This window comes from Athene noctua, chromosome 17, assembly GCF_965140245.1.
Source record: "Athene noctua chromosome 17, bAthNoc1.hap1.1, whole genome shotgun sequence".
Classification (NCBI taxonomy): Eukaryota; Metazoa; Chordata; class Aves; order Strigiformes; family Strigidae; genus Athene; species Athene noctua.
In genome coordinates, this window is record NC_134053.1 from 14,789,129 (window position 1) to 14,813,495 (window position 24,367).

At 50.4% G+C, this 24,367-nt stretch overlaps 1 protein-coding gene across 3 annotated transcripts in view; it reads right to left on the minus strand.

The window, feature by feature from the left end:
* The window catches only part of KSR2 (kinase suppressor of ras 2), a 124,602-nt gene that overhangs the window by 42,118 nt on the left and 58,117 nt on the right, over window positions 1-24,367 (minus strand). For 2 of the 3 annotated variants that reach the window (XM_074921391.1, XM_074921389.1), the window contains exons 15-19: window positions 13,880-13,976; window positions 9,532-9,665; window positions 4,743-4,874; window positions 2,044-2,173; window positions 1,500-1,633 (exon numbers count right to left, since the gene is read on the minus strand). In XM_074921391.1, the coding sequence (XP_074777492.1) occupies window positions 1,500-1,633; window positions 2,044-2,173; window positions 4,743-4,874; window positions 9,532-9,665; window positions 13,880-13,976 (627 nt within the window). Of the gene's footprint in view, window positions 1-1,495; window positions 1,634-2,043; window positions 2,174-4,742; window positions 4,875-9,531; window positions 9,666-13,879; window positions 13,977-24,367 lie in introns of those variants that run through there. The other variant, XM_074921390.1, reaches the window with a different exon arrangement.

Here is a 24,367-nt window from a genome sequence, read left to right on the forward strand (position 1 = left end):
ATCCCGGCGCACAGCTGGAACTCCTGGGCGAGCAGGGACCCTGCAGGGAAGCCAGGACCTCACACGGCAACAGTGGCCGGAGCCGAGTCCCTAAGGAAGGAGGCAGCTCAGATGGAAAGTGAGTGACGAGCTGAAGCATCCTCCCTCCCCGGAGAGAAAAAGAGGGGGCTGGTAATTAAGGGGAAGCTGCCGAATAGCCACAGCCCATGGCAGGCAGAGCGTGGCTTGGTGATTGCAAAAACCTTCCCAAACCCAAGTGAGCAATTACACAGCCTGCTGCTTTGGGGTTCATCAACCTTCAGCTTTCCTTGCCCAGCTGCCACCCTGGTGCTTGCTTGGAGCACGGATTGGTAATTAACTTCCCTCCTGATTAACAGCTTACGTTCTGGGTGATTTGGGGGCCATCTGACCACTGCCTTTGTGCTGTTCCTGGGAGCGCCTCATCAGCCCCAAAAACATGGGGATGGGAGGTAGCACAGGGGACACTCCAGCAGCTTTTGCTGTGCCTGTAGCCTTGGGGCCACCTGCACTTGCCACACAGATAAGGAAGCAAGGAGGTTTGTTATCAGATGCAGGAGGAGAAATCAGCATCTCTCACCCTTGATCGAGTCCAAGATGGGTGCTTGAAGCAGTCCAAAGTGCCCTCACCTCGCTCCCTTAGTTCATCTTTCCCTCCCGCCCCATCCCAGTTTCCAGCCTCCGCGGTCTGGGGATGCACGCTGGGAGAAGGAAAAATCTCCCCCATGCATGCAACCTCCGCATGGCGTTTGGTCCTATTTGTCATAATATGACAAATTCAAGGGAAGAAAATGAGTTTCTAAGTGATTCTTCTGCATTTTTCCTGCTGTTACCAACAGGCCAGATCCTGAAACCCTGACTGGGGACCCATTTATGCAGCACTTGCTGAAGCAGGGAGATGTGACTAATCCAAAGCAATGAAATGGAGCAGGATTTGGCCATGGGCTGTCTGCAGGAGAAGAAGAGACCTTCCCTTCTCCCACCGCTGGAAGCTGTGATGCCTGACACAAGCTGCAATTCTAGGGAGGGACCCCAGGCACGGCAAGCCCCCATCAATTAATCTGGGCAAAAGAAGGAAAAACTGCCTTTCCAGGAGGAAAAACTACTCTGAGTGTGGTGCACAGGCAGGCACAGGAGCCCTGACTAATGTCCCCAAAGGAGATGTCCCCAAGGTCCTGGCACCAGCCTGCGCCTGGACCTACCCTGCTTCTTCCTCCCAGCACTGGTGGAACACATCGCCAGGTTCCTCCTGATCATCTCCAACTATTTCACCCCAGCGAGGACAGCCAGTGCTGCAGTGACAACTGGCACGGGCACAGCACTCTGTGACCATACTTCTTACCCACCCTTGCCCACCCACAGCTTGTCCCTGTGCTCCCCCAGTGCCAATACCAGCTGCTAACAGTGAGAGCAGGGTCTCAAGGAGGGCAGACGGAGCTGTCTGCTGGCACAGGGAGGGACACGCAGGGGCAGGGACTTACTCTGCCGACTTCCAGAAGTGCCCAGGGTGGGAAAGGCGACGGTTGCGCTTTGGCAGTTTCTCCAGCATGTCCATGAGCTTTGTGAAGGTGGGTCTCTCCTCTTGCTCGTAGGCCCAGCAGAAGAGGAGTATGTCCTGTAGCCACACAGGGTGAGTGCGTGAGCAAACCAAGCCAGTCCCTCTCCTACCACAACCCCCACACCCAACGTCCACCCTGCAAGGACCCCATCTCCACCACTGCACCCTGGTGAAGGGCTGGAGTGGAGGGGATGTGTCCATGCCGTGAAGACCTCGTCTCCATCACCACATCCTTGCGAAGGGCTGGGGCAGAGGGGATGTGCAAGCTGAGCTGATACTTGTGGCACAGCAGCAGGACCAAACCACTGGCTGGGGAGGGAGGGACCCCTTGGTTTTTTGCTGTCAGATCCTGGGCAGCACAGAGTGTATCTCAAAGGGACCCTCTGCCCGGGGTGGGTGCGAGTGGGGCACATTCCCTCTCCATGCACACACACACAGGGCTCCAGCACCTGCCCCACACCACCTACCGAGATCTCCTTGCCCATCCCAATCTGGCTGAGGTTGGGCTTCATCCCTCTTCCCACCTGCCAGATTATTGCCTCCGCTGGCTGTGTCTTGAAGGGCCATTCCCGTGCGTGCAGCTCATACCAGATCGTGCTGTTGGGAGACAGTGGGGATTAGAGATGGGAGGAGCTGGGAGGCATCCTGAGGCAGGACACGTCTGGCCATTGCACCCACATCCAAAATCACCAACATCCAGGAGAAGTTTCATCCCAGATATGACACCAGAGTGGTCAGCATTCATTACAGAGATATCGCTGCTCCCATTTTCCAGATGGGGAAACTGAGGCTGTTGACTTGACCAGGAGCAAGCCACCAGCCTGCCACAGTCCCCAGTTTACACCAGGGAAGAGCCTGTCCTGTGGGCAGAAGGATGGAGGCTGATGGGAAGCACGGGCAGAGACACGGGCAGAAGCATGGGCAGAGCCGCCAGCTAGCCTGTTACATCAAGTGGGAATCTCCTGCCAGGCTGCAATAGCGCTTCACCCCACTGCCCATGGAGCAGCTTAATAGACGATGTGGGGGGTAAATACATAGTCCAGCTGCTGGGCTGGCATTTCTAACTCTGCCACCTGCTCCAGCTGTGCCAGGCAGTGAGCACCAGGGAAGGATGAACCCAAGCATTCGCTTTCACTCTGACTTTTCCCTTTTTCTTCTCCAAAAAGCATTCCATGCCACAAAAAGCTGTCCAAGCCATGGCATAAACTATCCTCCGTGCCCTCACCAGGTGATGGCACACGTGAACCCCCGGCCATCTGCCACTGCACCACTCTTATCGCTAAGCCAAGCCCTTCTTTCCATGAGGACTCCCAAATCCAAGGGAATATCCCAAAACAAGGGCATCTCCTACTGAGCTGGCGGCTGCCCCCACGGTCCTCCGCCCCCGCTACCACCTGGGAGTTTTGCGTCCTCATTTTCTGGAACCCAGAGGCTGGATGAGCCCCGACTCCTGCAGTGCTGGTCCTGATTTCCAAGACAAATTCCCTGGAGCTGCTTTTCCCTTCAAGGGATGCCGTCACGGCCAGTTAAAGCAGCAAGAATCAGGGTTAAAATGGCATCAGGGTGGAAAACTCTGGTGGAGGAGGTCTGATAAATGAAAGATCGCTCTTGGATACGGGGCCTCCCTGATTTTGGAACTCGGCTCTCCTCATTTTGGAAAAATATGCACCATTTGGCAATAAATCTCCAAAAATTTGAATAATGTGAGACACTTGTAGGTGCTGCAGGCACAGAGGAATTGGGGGGCTGGAGAGGGGCAGGTCCCAGCAGCACAGGATGAGATGCTCAGAGAGGAATGGGCATTTTGAAGGTGCCCAAACCCATCCAATGCAGTTAAATGTAAGTTTCTAGTTGGGAGTTTGGAGCTTAATTTTTCAACTTCCCACTTTCAGATGCATCCAAAATATTTGGGCTGCATTTCCTGAGGTATGGATGGTGCTGTGGAAAGCAGTCTGCTGTTCCATCTCCCTTTGCACAAGAAGACCACGCATCTAATATTAATTATTCCATGATCTCTCAGGCTTTGGCGAGTGCATGCCACCACCCTCAGTCCCCTACTCTGCATCACCCTCACACACACTTTAATTTGACATTTTTGTCTTCTTTAAATGGTCTTTTCCTCTTTTTGTCACTGATCTCCAAATCCCTAGAGGGAAGTGGTGATGGCAATAACCATCCAGATCATCTGTGAGCCTCCCAGGCTCAGAGGAGGGCAGCAGAAACAAGAAGGAGGAAAAATGTGGGAAAATCTTTTAATCTTTTAAGGAAACTCATGCTTTACATAAGGGCAGAGCTCACACTCAAAACAAAAAGAAAAAATTAAGTCTAAGTAACCCACTCACATTTAGTTCAATACAGTCCCTTAATTACTTCTTTATTTTTGTGCTAAAGTTATAGCTCGGGGAGGGAAAAAAAAAGCCAGACCCTTTCAGCAGTAATTACTGTGGTTTTGATGGAAATATCGCCTCCGATAACAGCCCCATGCTCACTAATCCCCTCAGCCTTTAAGGTATCCATGAGAAAATTAATCTGCTGGGTAAAACCCCCAGCCCTACATCCGCCTCCAGAAAGGTTTTATCAGGGCATGATTGGGCTCCTGCCATAAGGGAGGCTCTTTCAGATAAACGGCAGGAGCGATTTGCTGAGTTCACTGAAGAAGACTCAATTCTCCTCTTCTTGGCCTTTTGGCATCTCCCTCCTCCCAGCAGCCCCAGCTCGCAGTGGCATCCATTGCCGCCAGGCCCTCTGCACCTGGCTGGTGGGGGGAAACGGGGTGTCCAGGGACTCCCAGACCTGTGTTCCCAACTCTCTGAATCCCCAGCCAACATCTGGAGCACCTTCTCACTGGTACCCGCCCCAGTAGGATGCAGGGGAGCAATTACACCAGGCTGACGTCCCCAGGATGTTCCAGATCCCACTGCCAGGAGCCACCCTGGTCCATAGCCAAAACAGGAGGATTTTGTGATTTGGGGGGGTGGGGTGGTTTAACTTGAAATTTCTTGAAGCGTGAAGGTGCTCCGAGCCTCGCAATGGGGATTCCTGCAGGCCATGTCCCCGGGGTGTTGTGGCAAGTGGTGTCCCCATCCCCTCTTGGCTGCTCGTGGCAGCTCACACCTGATACAACTGTGCCAGTTCTCTGCAGTTTGCCCACTCAGCGGGGACTCACCCCAGTGCAAAGACATCTGAGTGCTTAGAAAAGGGCAGCTTGTCCTCCTCCGTGTCCGGCGAGAGCTGGCGGATGATCTCAGGAGCGAGGTGGCACAACCAGCCGTTCTGGATCCGCAGCTTGTTCTCCCGCCTGCCAAAACACAGAGCCGAAGTCAAGGGTACCCTGGGGGGGGAACATCACGACCTCGACACCAGCGAGCAGCTCCCCAGCCCTCCCACCCTCTCGCCAGGGCATTTAAGCCTGGTTTTCCCTATGGCATCCTAGCAAAGTCAGCTTTTAACCCTCCTCTGAGAAATGCTGGTGTGGTGACTTTGCACCTGGCAGGGCACAATTTCGTCACAGGACAGCGGTAAGGGGGAGCTTCGGCTCTGATGGGCTGGTGATGGGAATCCAGGGTCTGCCAGGGCCCTCGCTGTGACCATTGCACCAAAACACCTTAAAAGAGGGGTGTGGGGTAAAGCCCAGCAGCACTGACACCTGAGGGGGCCCCACTGTGGTTTGAGCAGGAGGTTGGACTGGAGACCTCTAAGGGTCTCTTCAAATCAAACCCACCCTATAATAATGGCCTGGAAAACAGTGTTTTCAGGTGTTTGGTCCCAAACAGCCCCTCTAGCCCACCTTTGTGTCCAAGCCTCCCGTGACATCAACCATGGGGGCAGACTGGCTTCTTTATAATCCCCTGCCCCGCAACATGTAGTGGCCGATCCTCACTGTTACATTGCTATTAAATCCCAGACTGCCACCCAGGATTCCACTTCATTTTTAATCCCCCTCACCAGCCCCTCAGCTAACCTCAGCCATCTCTTCCTCTATCTCCTCAAGGTTCCCCTCCTTGGTACAAATATATTAGGCTCCTTTAGCCAGCGGCTGAGGATGACATTGGTTGCTTCTTCATCCTTTATATCCTCCAACAGGCACATAGGATGCACTGTTGTCTTAAAAAGGGTCCTCAGGCAGGGAAATGGGCAGGGACCACTGGTGGTGGTAACACATTAAGCAGCTTGATTGTGTGCCCAAGCTCAAATTCGGCAGCATAGTTTTGTAGGAGGTAGCAAAAACTGTCCAGTGTCACATCAGGGTAGAGAAGGAAGAGCCCGCTGACTTGTATCAAGGAATTTCTCCCTGTTTGTGATTTGATGCCCTCCCAAAGATGGTGATGTGGAGGAATAAGGGACAGCTGCAGGGCCATTGTCCTCCTGAACTTCAGCCTGGGGCCAAAATCCCAGAGCCAGGTACCAGGGGACACCAACCAGGCACGGGCATCTTCACCCACCCCTGAGGCAGGATGACAAGCTCCCCCCACAGTCGCTGACTCCTCGGCTGGCCTTTCCCTCCGCGGCTGCGTGCACACAATACGCACAATCCCAAGATGACACAGTCCAGATCCTCCTGGCCACAAAGCCATGCCTGTCCCTCAGCATCACCTCCAGGTTTGGCAGCATTCAGAGGAGGAACCCCCTCCCTAGGGAAGGACACTGACAGTCCAGGGAATTGCTGATTAAGCCTCTATGCCCCCTCCGGGGACTCGACAGCTCCTCTTCACCCTGCTGTGGCAGAGGCACTGCCGCAATCAGCGGCTCCGGCGAGGCACCGACCCTCCGGCCCCGGGAACTGCAGGCAAGAGCACTTTCGCGCAGGGGGGAGGCTTTCAGCTCCCCAGCTGGCTCCTGCTGCCATCTTCCAGCCCTACGTGGCTCTTAATTACAAGCCAGCATTAAGCACCAGAGCAATTAGAAAAGACACGGAGGAGCTCGCTCATCCTTCCCTGTGTCTATGGTCTCCATCTCCGGGCAGGCAGCAGGGAGCAGGACACAGCAGGCAGCACTCGGATCTGCTCCACCACCCTCAACAAGACCAGGATTGCACCCGGGACTTTTATTTTTGTTCTGTCAAGTCACCCAGTGCTGTGACATGCCACAAGTGGTGTTCAGGCTTGCCTCAGGATGCTCTGGGGACTGGATTGGGCTCCGCAGCTCCCGTGCAAGCCCAGCCTCGTCCTTCTGCAAAGATCACGTATGTCTGAGCATGCAGCAACGACGGCTGAGTTTTAGAGCAATCCCAAACGTGGTTCAATTACAGCAATTTGAGGTTTCATGACAAAAGTTTGCCTGACTTCATAACCAACCTGGCCACTTCCACTAGCAGAAAGCAGCTCGGTGTCTTCTAAACCCACCAAAGGACAAGCCAGCCCCAAGGAAAAAGCAAGAGCAGAAGGGCTCTTCAGAGCACTCAAGACCCACCTTGCATTCCTAATTAGAAAGCAGCCCTACTAAGCCCAACAACATTTAAATAAAGGAGAAATAAATCTAATTTCACAAGGATAAGACACGAGATTATGAAGTCTTATGAAGAAAGTATTTTAGTTCCGATAGCCATCTCATTTTTCAGCAGCACAAGCATGTCACAGCATGGATTGACACTGCAAACTCCTTGTGCCAGATGCTTTCATGAACTGAAGGTGAGCCTGTTCTAGGAGGATGAGGAAGATTTTTAAGCCTTTTTTTTAACCATAGTGAACAGAGGCCAGTTTGTGTTTCTCATTCACATCTGAAGCAATATCACTGTCCTTCACTTGACCTGCAAAAATTTGCTCCCTTCTCCATATGTGCTCGTCCATGTAAGCTCCAAGGACCCAAAACTAGGATTTATCATCCTTCTTAATCTGAGAGATACCATAACCAGCAAAAAAAAAAACACCCAGAGAAGGGAAATCAGACCTGCAGACACCTGCTGCTTCATCCACTGCAACTGATGAGCGAGGATCCCCAAAGCCACCTCTCAGCTCCCCACCAGCAGTCCAGGACAGCCACACTGAAAGCTTCTCAGGGCAAAAATTTCCCCATCTTCTAAATTTTTCTACCAAAATGCTACTCATTTCTGTTCAGCCTTGCATTTCTGATCACCCCCACACTGCCATCCTTCCCATCCTGAACTATCTCCTGGACTTTATCCCCCAGATGACATCCCAGTCTTGAGCAGAGACAGCCACACATTGGTCTGCCCCATTTCCCCAGCATCTTGTCTCTCATTTTATCTCCAGAGCATCTCTGACCTTCACAGCAAAGTTCCCTGGCAAAATTTGGCCATTTTTGCCCAAATCCTTTTACCACTGCTGGAATGAGCTTCAGTTCTCCACTGTGAGGGAGAGCAGCAGCATTGCTGGATTTCTTCAGCTTCCTAAGCTTTTGGCTAAGTTTGTGCTAAAACCAGATGATATTTATACAAGCAGAATGGAAAGACTGGCTGCCTGGTTTGCTGCAAGAGGTGTGGGATGGAGAGGGAGCCATCACCTTTTCCTCTAATCCTTCGACTTCATCACACGGAAATTGGAAGAAAATACATCATTTCCAAGGTGCATTTTATCTCCTGAGCATCTTCACCATGAAGTGACAATCAGCCACAACAACCTCTCCAGCAACAAACCCCATCACGTGGGGTGATGGAGAGCAAAAGGACCTGAAGGTGGGTACCACGCAGCAGGAGGAAACCTACCTGAGCTGCCAGTGCTGATAATGTCATCCTTGGCCCATGCTGCTTCTGACACAAGGGGTCTAGTGAAAAAACACTCTCCCACTGGGAAAAGTCAGGAACTCTTTTTGTTTTGTTTTGTTTTAACAAAAAAGGAAAATATAATCTTTGTTCTTTTTTTCACTCTTCCGTCTCCTTCCACCTCCCACCCCAGCTTTGCTTTGCTTCCTTTCCACAGCTACTCAAACTCTTTGCCCTGCCACGCCTACAGATGGAAAACATCTCAAAACACTGGGAAAAAAAAAATATTCAATAAGGAACATTTACCAAATGGACTTGATTCCAAACCCAAAGAGACCAAAAATGTCACAATGCTCTAAATGTCCTGAGGTTGGCTCTCATTTTCTCCGTGTCTCCCTCCATGCCCTGGCTCAGTGCAGACACCATGGCCAGATGTCTGCAGCACCCGAAAGGTCACCAGAGTGGCCAGGGGACAATCAGGAGGATGGCACCACTCGACCCAGGCTGCTGCTCTGGCTGCAGTGCTCATCAGCTCAGAGGCAGGAGATGAAGCAGATGCCAGGGGATTATAACAACAGTGTTAGGGAAAGGCCAAGGAATGAACCAACTTTGCTGGCCCTGGTGAAACAAGCCCTAGGAGCATCTTCCTGCAGAGGGGTTTGGACATGGAAATGATGCATCCCGTGGGAAGAGGTTGGGTCCAAGAGACCCTGCCCCGGGGCAGGTCCTGCCTCTCTGAACCAAACTATTGGAGACTTGCACACAGCATCATGCTCCTTCCTACTGATCAAAAGCAAATCTGCCTTCCTGGCGCTAGGTTTAAAAAATAAATTAACCCAAGCCAAATCAAAACAAGCTGCAACTTCTGCACCCAAGGAGCAGAACAGTTTGTTTTCACTGCTCAGTGCTCAGTCCAGACCCGCCTCACTGCAGAAACCCCAGTCCTGCTCTCACCATCTCTCTGGGGTTTTTTTCTGCAAACTGAATGCTGGCATTGAGCATGGAGCTGCGTTCTGAGGGAGCACTGCTTGTGAAGCAGAGGGGTTTCTGCTGGAGCTATGTGTCTTGGTCTTTTCCCGAAGCAAGCCTCCTCAAAAGCAAAATCCCAGGAGGTGAGGTGGTGAAAATCCCGGGGCAGTCCCAGGACACTCAAAGACACCTTGTGTCAACTGAGGCTGCAGAGCCAGAAAAGTACTTGCAGAGGAGGTTTTGGGGCTTCCTCTCTGTGTTCCCAGATCAAAGGGGAGCTCTAGGGCAAGGGGAAGAACACCAGTATTTCCAGCATGCCATGTCGTACCTGCCTGCTTGAAGAACTCCCGAGATGCTGAAGAGGCCAAAGTCTGTGATCACCACCTTCCCATTGTCGTAGAAAACGTTTTTTGACTTGAGGTCCTTGTGAAGGATCCCCTTGGCATGCAGGTAGCCCATTCCCTAGGATGGAAGAGAGAGAAAAATACCCCAAAACTGCAAAAGCAGCACAGACAGACAGGATAACGCCAGAGCAGGGGCAGCCCCACAATTACCAAGCCAGGGTGAGCCGGGCTGCAAGTGTCCCTGTGCTGCAGGGGCACATCCACTACTGACCTCTAGGTGGGCCACAGCCAGAGGCTGCAGGTCCCGAAATGTCCCTGCAGAAAGGGCAGGTATCCAGGGGGTGCCCTGGCTTGGGACAGGCATCAGGTGGTGCTCACAGAAGGTGATGGGACTGTGGTGTGGGCATCTCGCCTGCAGCAACACCCACTCATCTTCCTGATTAATTGGCTATGCAAGAAAAATTAGCAGCAAACCAAACTGGCAGTTGTTTTCCTGAAATCCTCTGCTGAGAATTTGATAATGATGATGATGTTTTCGCCTTCATTCTCTTTTAGGGCTGGGAGCAGAAGGGTAATAAGTCAAAGCTCTCCATCACTGCTATCACATACCCTGGCTGAGCCATTAATGCTTCCTCTGTGCACACCGGCACCGTTAGCCTGGAAACAAGCACCTCGCAGGAGTCCTGCCTTAATTCTTTTCCCCTAGGAAAAGCTACTTGGTGGTTAATTAAAATTATTGCTAATGATGCAAAAAAAGGCCATGGGTGGGAAATCCAAACTCCTCTGCACTGGGCTTGTTTAGCATCGGCAAATCAAGCAGACTGCCGACAGCATCATATGGCGAACGTTCAGCTCAACAGGATAACCAGCTCTGGGAATGGGAGGGTGATAAAAGCCATTTATCCTGACTTTAGCAGGGCTTTTCATGCTGTCTCACTTTTCATTCTCATAAGCAGACTAAGGAAAACGTGGTCTAGAGGAAGCTACTGAAGGATAAATGCCAAATGGGCCAGCAAACTGTTGTTTAAGAGCAAATATCAGTTATCTATCACTGACATGGGGGGATTTATTAACTGGATTTCCACGGGGACTATCCTAGGTCTGATCTTTTCACATATTGTCATTAATCACGCAGGCAGTGGAACAAGAATATATTTCTAAGTTTTCAGCCAGTGGGGAGCTGGGAAGCACAATACAAATTCAGAAATGATCCGGAAAAATTGGGCAAGCAGCCTGAAAAACCCACAAATCCTCAAATGCAAATGGCCAGGATGTGGGGAAAACCCTGAAGGTACCAAGGACTCACCAGCAGCACAGACCTGCAGGGCTGTGCTCCAGCAGCAGGAAAGGCTGGGGGCAGCCAGGGACAACTTGCTAGTAGGGGACAGCAAACACCCTAACCTGTCAAGTCACGGGGGTTTAACTGCACCCCTCGGCAGTCAAATCCTGAAGAGCCTCTGCTAAGGGATGCTGGATGGAGGAAAGGATTCAGGGCTACAGCTGGCCCCGAGGTGCCACAGCCACAGCTGGATGCCGGGACCACTCCAGGCACTGGGATTAATTAGGGATCTCTGGGTCCCAGCACATGAAATAATGATGAGGTTTAAAAATCTGCTTTAAAATGCCACTGTCACCTTCACAAGTGCCAGGGTTGTGCAAGGAACAGCATTCCTCCTGAAAAGAGCAGTGCAGGGCCCCAAAGCATCCATTGGACAGGATGAGACCCAGCACCATGGGGATGCTTTGCAGCCCCCTCCCATTGGCCAGGGTTGACAAGAGCTCAGACAGGCAGCAGGGACTTTGCACCCATGGTCACACAGCATGGATGGGAGCACATCTCCCACGCATCCATCAAGCACAGCCAAGCCTTTGCTGAATGTATTTCTCAAGGAGCTCTTGGCAAACCCAAATCCCTCGCCTTGCTCCATAGGGTATCACACAGATCCCACTGCAAATTCCAGCCCCACCGCCTTCACCCTCGGGATGATCTGTGAGAAAACACTCTCAGCCCAGTAATGCCTTAATTTGCTCGGCTGCCCGGCATGCGTGAAAAGCCAGCTCCCTCTGCCGGCTTTGCTTCTTAAATAAATTAACTTTTGCCTCTGGAGGATCACAGCATAACAAGAACCCTTGCACCAGTTAATCCAATAAGGATTAACGGCTCTCCTATCACATACGGGGACTCAAAGAATAAAGTTAAACAACTGCCGTGGCCAGGTAGCAGAGCAGAAGCCTCCATCATGGTCCTGCCTCCAGCTCCTCTGAGCAATGCTGCCCCAAGCCCAACCAAAGCAATATGCGGGGGTTTTCCTTAGCTTCTCCACACCAGTCACCTTCAAGTCCACCAAAACATCCTTAACGTCTGCTGACAGTTGACATGGAGAGGTGGGACAGCAGAGAAACTGCTCCTTGTGGCACACACCAGCAATGGCCGATGTGTCCTGGGCACTGCACCAGGGTGGCCGTGGCAGGGGTGTGATGGACCTCTCCTGCGAGCAGGAGCTGCTGTCTTAAAATCCCTCTGGAGCACAGGGAGAGCCTGGGCTCAGCACCCATGCCACAGATTTGCCTTTGGACCTCGGCTAATTCCTACAGGGACCTGGAGCAGACCCAAAGCTCCTCTGCCCTGCAGCAGGTTGCAGCAGGGGCACCCAACCCCATCCTCCCAAGGAGGAGAGGGGACGCAGGGAAGCTGGTTTGCTGCTGGGGCTACAGTCAGGTCTACGTGCAATTGTGCTGATTTGCTTCAGCAGATCTCATGGGTAACGTTCTTCATGGTGATGCTTTCATCTCGCAGATCCAGTGATACTTCCCCAGTGCTGGCGATGGCTCGCAACACCACGAAGTTTGAGGTTTCCAACCCGTTCCTAACGCACATGCAGCTGCAGAAAACAGCAGTTGCTTAGCCTCGTCCTCAAAACCCCAACCCACACGAAGCAATGCAACCGCACAGAGAAAGGGGCTGAACCCAGCCATTACCACCCGCTGTGAACATCTGGGAGGCGAGAACCCTGAGCACAAGTGCAGTGGTAGTCAAGGAAAGAAAATATAAGGCAAAGCTATGGGATTCCTCAGACACTTGCTCAGTGGGAAAAAAAGGTCTTTAAAAAGTGGAAAATATGGATCAAAAATAGAAATGAAGCAAAGGTCTCAGACACCCTGAATTCAGCCATAGCTTTGCCACTCCACGATGCCCCTTGCAACACTGGCTCAGCAAAGCAGTTAAGCCTATGCTCAACCATCAGCTCCTGGCTGGACCCCAGAGATTTTGGGGGACTTTAAGAAATTTACTTTAAAAACAGCATGTGCTTTGCTAAATCTGGTGTAAATAAACACGAACTAGGCAATATAATAAGAGATAGCATAAGAACAAGAAGGGTAATGCACCGTTCTATTTTATAACATGGATTTGAATATTTAAGGAGATTTAAGATCTGCCAGAAAAACTACTTCTTTTTTTTTTTTTTTTTTTTCCCATAGAAATATGTTAAATGTGAGCTCAGCCCCAGATAATTTGATCTTGCTGTGGGCCAGAGGTGTTGGCTGACCTTCAGCAGGGCACAGGGTCAGTGCCATGGATCCCATGGTAGGACATGTCCCAAATACTTTTGGTATAATTTGGTGTTAAATATGCTTGGAATCACAGTACAGCCATACTCTGGCAGACAGTTCAACACCTCTTGGGAAAATAAGCTGTTGCAGACACTCGATGGGAAGCTTTGATGGCTCAGGACCCAACTTCCCAGCCACTTGACCCTCCCACGTGAGGATCCTCCCCAGCATCTATTTATACGGTCACGTCTGAAGTGTCAAAGATGCACTTTTGAGTCATCTCTGTGAAAGGAAAAGCTTTTTTAGCTCTGAAAAATGTACACGTGCTCTGCCTTGTGGCACAAACATCCCCCTGCCACAAGCAGCACAGCACTGACTCCTCTGGGCACCTTGGCTGCAGGGATGCTTTCACTACAGAGATGTGGAAACCTCAGACCAACAGCAGATTATTATTTTTTTTCCAAGAGGAGAGGAATATCCAACCACCAACTCACTCGCAGCAGCAAAGCTGGACTTAAACACCTGCACTTCCAAGGGGGAATAGGAGCTGCTACCAGGATGAGCCCCAAGCTCACCACTGCATGGCAAAGCCTTGTGCCACCCCAGTTCAGCTCAACATGGGTGAGGGAAGTCTAAGAGACCTGGATTTTAAAGCCAAGAGGTGCTGTCCTGCCCAGCCTCCTTGGCTTCTTCACTCCTGCTCCTCAGAGCAACTCAGCTGGGCTCTCACCTGGATCTGGACCCCCATCGATGCCAAGCTGCCCCCGCACCATACCATACCTTCACAATTTCTTGTGCTATCTGCCTTGTCTTGTTGACATCCAGGACGATTTTGGCATCTCTCACCACTGAGTAGAGAGTCCGTCCTTTACACAGGCTGAAAGAACAGGAAAAGGGAGAAGAGAAAAACATGGTTTATAAACCCCCGCCAAGAAACATCCCCAAATTATAAAGACAGCGGCTGTGGCAGGAACTATAAATAACTGCAAGAGCTTTGGCTACATCTCAAGGCAGATTGGAGATTCAGCAGGGAAACTGGGGGGGGTCTCCCCAGTTTGGCACTGGGAGAGAGCTTGTGCTGCTTCCTGATGTGTGCTCGTACCATCACCATGGTGCCGAGCCCTGTAAGGGGTAACCCGGGCTGTTTCCTGGCTCTTCCCCACGTCCCAGCCACAGGCAAACCACCTGGTCCTCTTGCTTCAGACTTTTTGTGCAAAACTGGCCGCGGCTCCCCGCCTCTTCCCTCAGAGGATACAATACTCACAGATGTAATATGAGTCAAAAGAGGAAAGACAGGGAGGGAAAAAAAAAAAAACCAATGCACTGTACAATGTCCTCCAATTTTCCTTCTCGTACCAATTACAGTAAAATCTATTTACAGAGCCTTAATTACCAAAGGCAGCTGGAGGGGGAGGGGGGGGGATATAAACCAATTAAAAATATATTGACATTTGAATATCATAATGGAGTACGTGGGTGGATGCTGCCTCGACTCCCGCCCACAAAAAAGGGCTTTTTTGCTTTTCTATATCCACCCACGCTCATTACAGACAACTTTAGAAAGATGAGACTGGATACCTGTGCCTGGGAAATAAAGCGTCCGACACATCTCGTTAAAGAGGCTTCAGTGGCCACAGATGTTAATTTGATACTGTTCTAGTTAACAAATAAAAAGTTACAGGTTTTAATTCCTCTGCTTTCCCCCTGCTGCATCCTTGCTCACCTCCACTGCTTTCCCCCTTTCCCATCTCCTCCAGCCCCTGGGATGCCAGCATGGACTAGTCTGGATTTGTCCCCTGGGAGATGAGGGGTTTTGACCTTTTTGGATGGAAATAACCAGCCCAAGCCATCTCTTTTCAAGAGCTGGGAAGCATCACATCAAGCTGCTCTGGGTTTCCCTGGGTATCATGTTGCTCAGATGGGGAGAGGGGACAGCTCAGACCCCCGGCTTGAGCGAGGAAGAAGAGGCACACCAAGGACAGCAATGCTCAGCACAGCCCTGTGGAGAGGTGAGCAGCCCAGCCCCACAACAACTTCCCCTGGGTGGCAAATCTGGAGAAATAGGGAATGCAACATCATGGTAAAGCCCCGCTTTTATTTTTCACCCTGAGGCTGGCTCACAGCAGTATGATGAGGCAAAACCCCCAGGAGGCTGCACCGTGTTTTCCCTGGGGACACTGAAAATGGCAACAGCAGTCCCCCCAAACCACAGCGTGGTTGCCATACCCCCATCGTTACTGCATGGCCAAGGCCATCACCTGGATGCAAATAAGGTCCCTGTGAGCGATTAGCCCCCGAGAGCAGAGATGTTGGAGGCTCGCCTCCAGAAAGTTGGGGAAAGCTGAGCTCTCTGCAGCTCTTTGGGGTATTAAACTGATTGGGATTGGGATAGTGCTTATTTAAGCCTTGCTTGCTTCTTCAGAAGCTCATGGATACGTAGGACCCTTCTGCTCCTAAGCCAAAAGCTCCATGTCCCTCCCTGGGCAGAGAGCACAATACTCAGGCCAGTCAGCAAAGCAGGAATGGGACCAGTCCCATATCCCATGGGTTTTGGAAAGACAACAGCATCCTTCAAAGTACTTTGTCATGTTGGAAATAGCCTTACCAGGCGTGAGCTGCAGTGGGGATTTTAGGGCATCTTCATACCTGTGCAACTGCCTCCTTGGTAATGGTTTCCCATGCTCAGGTGTCTCAGCATGTCCCTGAGCACACCAGCTGGACTCCAAACCCGAGGCGCCCGCATTTACAAACTCAATCTTCTTCTAACTAAACCAGCCGCTTCATATCTTCTGCAATAGTTTGGCTGCAGTCAAATATGAATTTGTCTGAAGATTAGGATCCAAGCACTCAAACTCCTACTTGGAAATAAGTGATAAAGAAAACCCTTGGGTTTCTGCAACTGGAATTAAAGGGTGCAAAATAATGACAGACTTGAAGTCTTTTTCTGTCACCTTTACAGTATGAAGTTTTTTTGTGTTAATTTGCTAAATAACCCTGTAAAGCTTTAAGCTCTGCAATGTAACAGGCTTTCTGCTGCCTCCCATGACCTGCCTGTGCACGAAGGAGTTTCCCCAGCCCTCCCCGGTCCCCAGCAAATGCTTGTTTTCCCCCAGAGAAAACCATTCCAGAAAGTTGCTTGTGGTCTGCATTAGTCATGAATTGACATTGCAAATGCAATGAACAGATTAGTGCTTGAACAGGGCTTGATTTCAGCCCTAAAGTGAGTTAAGATCAGCTGGTTTCCTGGAAAAGGGTTGTTTAGAGAAAATCCTCAAATTTCTGCCTATCTGAACTTCAGAGATAACCCCGGGAGCAGAGTCTGCAGCCCTTTCTGGATGAGATTCCCATCTCTCCACTTCATTTACAGAGGGACCGCATTAAAGGAGGCAGCGAATGCTCCCAGCATGAGCCCCGGCACAAGAGGAGCAGCCACCGCTCAGACCTGGTGTGGTGGCATCAGCACAGGGTGAAGCACCACAGGCTTGGGACGTGCCACCACCACTCCTCAGACCTTGGTAGAGCCATCGAGGCAGCCCAGGTGCCTCTCTCCTCCTCTCAATGAATAACTCCTCCGAATGAATTCAACGAGCAACCGCTACACCGGTATTTGTTAGAGTTTTCTTGCTGGGTAAGGAACTGCCAATGCAGAGATAAAGCCTGGTTGATACCTATTATGCAGCACCTGAGCCCATTCAGCCACCACCTGCAGAACCTTTTCATGGCAGAGCTCAACAATTTCGCTTCTTCTCGTTCCTCCTCTGCCGTCAATCGTTCCCCATTCGGGCAGGAGCGGCAGGCACAAAGCGCGGCTCCCAGGGCACGCACATCATCTTCTGCCTTTCCACTTCAAGAGGTCTATGCTGAACCACAGCATTGAGGTACCCAGCCGGCTGCGAGCGAGCGATGCTGCGGATCACAAGGCCAGAGACCGCCTACGCTTGACACCAGAAACAAAGGCAGACGATTTGCGTCTTCAGACAGATCCTGGCTTATTCACCACTCAAGTACATATTCGTAAACAAATACTTGTCTTCTTCCTCCTAAACCTCTCCATCCCACCCGCTGTCAGAGCAGGAAGGTTGGTGACATGTGCCCCAGCATCCCGCCAAACCCCAGGCAGATCTGAGAGGCAGCAGGACAGCCCAGCCAGGTGGCTCGGGGAGATGCAAAGGTCCTTCTGGGGGTCCCCAGCATCCAGGAGTGCACCTCAACCCACGGTGCAACCCCAGCTTGCAACCTTCCCCAGCACTAGGACAGTCCGGGCCCTGCGGCCCCATCCTGATGCAGATGCAACTCTCTATTCAAAATGAGTTTCTGAAGTGTTCAGCCAAGCAAGCCAAATCCCAAATTGCTTTATAAACACTCTGCATTTCACCAGCGTGGGCTGAAGACATCAGCAATGGGAGCAAAGCCAAAGCGACTTGCAGAGGAACAATTTGGGAGGGATGAGTGAGGAAGAGCTGGAGCACTGCCTCTGGATATTTTTGCCATTCAACATGAAAACAGCCTCATCCACCCCCACCCACTGGGGTTTTTTCCCCTCCCCCACAATATTGATGGTCATCACCTCTGCATTGATGGCCACCACCTCTGTAGGTTTGGTGATCTCAGCCTGGCTTCTGCTCCAGGAGCGGGAACAAATCCAGAGCCGATGGTGCAGCGGTTGCACACGGGTTGTGATGCTGTTACTTACTGGTGTTTTGTGGTTTTCTTCCCTTTGCCCAACCATCCACATAAATGCCCATTAAATTAAATAGGATCATTTGAACACCCCAAAGCGATAAATGCCAGACCCCAGGAAGCTCATTACTTGCTAGTATATTGATTTATGGGGAACCAGCTCAGATACCATGGTGATAGCCAGCACTATACACCCAGGGGAGACACAGAAGGAGACAGTGGGAATTAATAATAAGTACTTTAATATAAGAATACCTCTGCTAGCAGGTTACATCTGTGCTTGGGGAAAGACAGAGCAAAGGAGAAGCTGCTCAGATGCTTCCATGTTCCTCATCAGTTTACTGATTTTTAGTATTTCATGGAAAAGAAGAAATCTTTGGGGAATATTAAGAAAGATATGGCCACAGCAACCTGAGCTGCTGAGCTGGGACTTACTTGATTTCATTTGAGCGGGACTTGCCACAGCAGAGAAGAACAAGTACTGCACATGTCTGCACGTGCCTGAGTTATTCGGGAAGTCACAAGATGTTTCCGTATATTGGCTTATTTTTCTCTTTTACCGACGTCTGGCAATTGTGTTTTTGAAACTAGACAGCCACAAATGTGTTTCACAAACCAGAAAATTAAACAAGGCTGGAAGAGCAGCAAAGGGAAAGTTTTGGGTTAATTTTTATCCCTAGGCTTTGTTTTCCTCAAAATCAATGAGAAATATCACACCCTTGACACACGCTCTCTCTGTTATGCCAGAGTGAACAAAGCAGAGCAGCGGCATCATCCAGCTCAAGTTCCCCAAGCCCTCTGCACCTAAACACCACCCTAAGGACAGCAGGGACAGCCAGCCGGGACAACCATGGTCACGCTGACATGAGTTTGTTAGGTCTCAGTCTAAGGAGAAAGCTGACACATGTCAGACACCACAATACATATATATTTTTTTTCCTCTAATGAAAAGCTTGTGGGGGGAGAAAGGCTTGGCTGGTTCCTGGGCCAGCTATCCCCATTGGGATGCCAGCGGCACCCAGTGTCATCAGGGCACCAGATCCCCCCAGCCCCAACATGGGATGCTCAGGGCTGGTTTCACTGGGATTTACCACCCCCTAAACCTCCTGGTGAGGTGAAACAGCTCTTCTCTGAGCCACACACCCCCAGCACCTTGAGATTTAGCATGGAAACATTTCAGCCCATGACTGCAACTCTCTTTTAATTTCTTTCCTCTTCACTGCTCCCACTGGGAAGCGGGGAATCACCTTCCCCTCTGCTCCCATCGCTTTCAGCAAAAGCAACATTGGTTTCCTTCCTCCCCAGGCCCCAAGAAACACCATCCACCTTTGCTGGACCGTGACCAGGAGGAAAGCAGCAGCCAAAGGCTTCAGGGCAGCACAGTGCTGTGAAATGCTGGGTCGGGAGCCTGCAGACCTGATGCTGAGCATCGGTGTCCATCGAAGTCCAGCCCCTCCAGGGGCATTGCTTGAGGGTGAAAATATTTTTCCCATCAAACTCCACCTCCAAAATGAACGCTTACACAAGTCTCCCAAAGCAACCCCAATGGGGAGGCAGGGAATTCATTACCTGCCATAAACAATGTTTGTGGCCACAGCAAAGCGCAGGTCCCCAGCCAGGAGCTCGCAGCACCCCAGCTCCCACTTTGCACAGAGGAGCCTCCACAGAGCAAAATTAGCGTGAGGAAATAGAAAAGCCCTGAAGAAATGATGGTCCCCTCATCCCGCGCTTGCTATCTCCACCCGATGGAAGCGCCATTCTTTGATGGATATTACTTAGGCAGCAAAATTTTCCTTCCAGCAGCTGGCACACGAGATAACTACAGCCAGCGCAGCCAAACCACAAGAGGAAGAGGAGGAGGAGGAGGGGGATCAGCCTCCCGAAAAGTAGCTCCAACTCCATCGCAGCTTGGGAAAAAACAAGTTTTTTCGAAAAAGCAAACTCCATGCATTTTTATTTGAAGGAGATAGTGTCAGAGGAGACGAGCTATTCTACAGCTGCAGGGAAAAGAGCTAAGAGACAGGTGAATGCAAAGCAGCCACAGGCCCCAGCAGCTTATCTAAAGCCCTGGATGCAAACAAGTCATCCGAAAATACTTGATGCTTCGGGTGGCACTTGCTGCCTTTGAAAGGGCGCGCTTGTAATCGGCTCTGAGAGGGCTGGCTGGGTGCACGGGGATGTGCGAAGGTGCTTTGACCTCTCCTTGCCTTTGAAGGAGCCTAATATATTCTCTGTGCCATGTTTCTCCTGCTATTTTGAACTCCAGGACAGAAAAGAAATTTTAAAAACACCCTTCTTTTGAAGAGAAGGAAGAAGCAAGTCTTTTGATCAAGACAGCTGCTTCACTAAAACCCAACTCCACTTTGGAATAGTAATAATAATTATTATTAATAAAAAATTAATAGTGCTGTCACAGGAGGGATCTATTTCCCTGAGCAGCTGCCTCTTTGGCTAGGCAGGAGGATGCCAGCACGTGGGTCCCCCATGACCTTCCCAGCAAACAGTCCTGCCCTGGCCCCAAAGAGGATCCTCAGCATTGAGGATGCTCAAAAAAAAAATAAAAATAAAAGGAATCATTCCAAGATGCCACTTAATAGCGAAGGGAAGAGCTGGCACGAGCAGAAAGACTTGGTGGGACTATCTCTCAGCAGGGCACTTAATCTCAGGCTTTCCCTTAAACACCCGCTTAAATCCCTTCCTCTCTAGTAAGTGCCTCAGCACGAGTCCCGCTGTGCCAAGTACTTTTCCCAAGAAGTCACGGCCAAAATAGAAATATTTTCATGGCATTTTGAAACACTTTTAAAATACAAAGGAGAAGTTTCCCCTTGAGCATCCCCTGCCAGAGGAGCACGTTAAGATGGCACTAACGAACAGCTGGCAGGGATTTGATGCTACAATGGGTAAGACAAGCTCAGCCAGCACTGAAGCAGCCAGCTCTTATTTCAACATCAAACACCCTTGCAGAGAATCAAGCCGCTGCCTCTCCCCATCCATGCCATCCTCTTTGCTCAGGATATTTCAGTCTCCTCCCCAACCCATCCCGCTCTACAAGCTGCCAAAAGCAACACTGTCTCCAGGCGGAAGATATATACTCACTTAATGTATATATTAATACACATATTGACTTTCCTGTTGTCAGTCGTTATCAAGATTTATCCAGCCTGATGGCCTGTTATTGATTGCAAAGGAGTGTATTCCCATGGGTCAATCAATTCTGATCCAGCCTGTGGCATGAAGTCAATACCTATTTATTATATGATCTACGAGCTCCATTATTTAACTAGGAAAGGGGAAATGTAGCAGAAAGTAAGAGGAGGGAAAACAACTGAGAGGCAGGACAGGAGGTGATGCTTGGCTCCCAAAGCAGGTGCTTGAACATGGAGAGGGTTAGGGAGGCAGGACCTCATGGCTCTGCTCCCAAAATACACCCATGAGTGGGGAAAAAAGGGTGAGACCTGAAAGGCATCTTGGAAGTACCCAGATCCAGGATGCATGGCTCCAGGCCAGCATGGAAGAAAGCAATGTGGCAGCTCCATGCCTCAGTTTCCCTCCTGTTGAGCAGGATTTAGAGCTCCTACTTAATTTTCCAGGGCAGGAAAGAAGGCTGATAGAATGTATTTTGAGACCGTTGGGTTGTAGTGAGGAGAAAAAGCCAATTTGTTGTTCACTAAAGCCCAAATGGCCAACATGGCTCCCTGGAGAGAACAACAGGCTGGCTGCAAGCAGCACACACTGGCCCCACGGAGCACTCACAGGGGTAAAATCCAAACAGCCCCAATCTGTATTGTCTTAAGTGCAATGGCTTACACCCTTCTCCTTTACTCCCATCCTGCAAATCAGGTCAAATACCTGCTTGGCCCCCAGCTCCCTCAGTGTTATGATTTACAAGCCCCAAATCCTTCACAGCTGAGCTGGGACACTGTAAATGTCAGGTGGTTTGGCATGGGGGGAGGCTTGGAAGAGCCAAGCATTTAAAGCCAAGCTTTGCCCAGAGCTTCCCCGCGCCTGCAGTGAATGGGATCTGGGGATAGGAGACCATCCCCCTGCAAAGAGCTGGGCTTGTTCCTCCTGGCAGCAGAGCCAAGCATTAGACATTGCCAAAAGCCAGCATAGAAATAAATTATAAAATCAAAATAACACACACCCCCCAAAAAACTATAAAATCAAAATAACCCTCCAAATTAGCCTGTGCAGTGCAAGAAAATTACCCTGTAAGATACAGCTGGATAATCTTCTCATCCCTCGCTCACACACCTCCCCTATTAATTCATGGCAGGTAATGGGATCCCTGTTACTAAAGCCAGTTTGCTTTGACATGGAGGAAAAAAGAGCAAATTCTCTTTTCATCTTTGGTATCTGACATGAGAAGAGGACCTGGGTTTATGTTTGTCCTCAGCACTCAGCCCTCCCCCTCTAACCACCAGCTCCAGGGAAGGGTTTGGGAGATGCTCTCTCTCCGGTAGAAATACTCCAAGTTCCTCTGCTGAAAGTCACCTTCGACAAATTAATGCTCTTTATATAGTCCTGCCATGGTCAAGCTTAATTCCTAATGTTCTTCAGTGTTCTCCTTAGTCTTCCTGGCACATCACTGCAGAGACATATATCATGGCCATGCAGCCCCAGGTGGGATCGCCAGCAGCCATCGAGTTGGCTCCCAGTTGCACCTCGTAAATCCAAAGTCGTTCTGGAATCACACTGATGACAAGAGAGGGGCCAAAACCTGTCCAGAAACATCTCAGGATGCAAATCTCAGGGTCTTTGCCTGGGCTTCTAGTGCCACGTTTGAGCTTTTAACTAAAAACCAAGTAATCTTCTTAGAAAAGCTGCACCAAATCCCCCACGCAAGTCAGCAGGAGCTCAAAGCATGGGCAAGCTCCAGCTCAAACCTCCTCTCTCCTGCCTTTCAGACCTGCTAACCTCACTCCCTTCTCGCAAACATTCCCATCCAACAAGAGCCCCCCAAGAAAGCTGCACCCAGCATGCTGATCCCCCCCCACTACGTTACAGACTCAAGGAGACCCAGGAGTCTTGGGAAGGATCCATAAGCATTAAAATCCTTTTTTTTTTTTTTTCCCAGAAGGAACACCCAGAATCCTAAAGCCTGGTACTTTCTGCAATCCATTACCTTCGTGGGTGGCTCAAGCCATTTTAATAGCATTAAAAAACTGTTAGACTTTGTCCTTTGAAGGACCTCCTGGGTGGCTGAGGCTTTACCTCCCCTCCTCGTGCTACCACCAACGGGTGCCGGGACCAGGAGCCCTGAGGAGCTGACGTGAGCTTACCCAGGCCTGGCTTTGTCTCATTCAACACTGGCAAAAACAACTTGTCATTTGCCTGTATGCGGCAAACACGGCACTTTTTCAGTCCTTTCATTTCCACTGGGCCGAGGACTTTGATGCTGTTTCATGCTATCCATTATGCAGCGCTCAAAGCACCAAGGCTCACATTCACTCTCACTCAAGACTAATTAAGATGAATGTTAACTGTCCCCACTGCTCATTACCCAAGAGAAAATCTATTAGTGGCTCTGATGGAAGCACTCTTTGGAGTCACCACCTCCCATTGCCAAAATTGCTGAATTTCTTCCTTTCCTTTCTGACCCAGACAGTCACATTAAGAGACTACTCAAGAATCATAGACTTACAGAATGGTTTGGGTTGGAAGGGACCTTTAAAGGTCATCTAGTCCAACTCCTTTGCCATGAGCAGGGACATCTTCAACTAAATCAGGTTGCTCAACTTGGCCTTGAATGTTTCCAGGGATGGGGCATCTATCACCACTCTGGGAAACCTGTTCCTGTGTTTTGCCACCCTCATAATAAAAAATTTCTTCCTTATATCTAGTCTGAATCTACCCTCTTTTAGTTTAAAACCATTACCCCTTGTCCTATTCCTGAAGCCCATACTAAAATGTCTGTCCCCATCTTTCTTATGAGCCCCCTTTAAGTACTGAAAGGCCACAATAAGATCTCCCTGGAGCCTTCTCTTCTCCAGGCCGAACGACCCCAACTCTCTCAGCCTGTCCTCACAGGAGAGGCGTTCCATCCCTCTGATCACTTCTGTGGCCTCCTCTGGACCCTCTCCATCAGGTCGACATCTTTCCTGTATGAACTCCAGAGCTGGACACAGCACTGCAGGTGGGATCTCACCAGAGCAGAGGGGAAGAATCCCCTCCCTCGACCTGCTGGCCACACTTGTCTTGATGCAGCCCAGGGTACAGCTGGCTTCCTAGGCTGTAGGTACACATTGCTGGCTCCTGTCCAGCTTTTCATCCATCAGTACCCTCAGGTCCTTCTCCACAGGGCTGCTCTTTTATCCCTTCATCCCCTCAGCCTGCATTGATACCAAGGGTTGCCCCGACCCAGGTGCAGGACCTTGCACTTGGCTTTGTTGAACCTCATGAAGTTCACATGGACACACTTCCCAAGCTTGTCTGGTCCCCCTAGATGTCATCCCTTCCCTCAGGAGTGTCAACCCCACCACTCAACTTGGTGTCATCTGCAAATGTGCTGAGGGTGCACTGGATCCCACCATCAATGTCTCTGATGAGATATTAAGCACTATCGGTCCCAATCATCTGGACAGACCA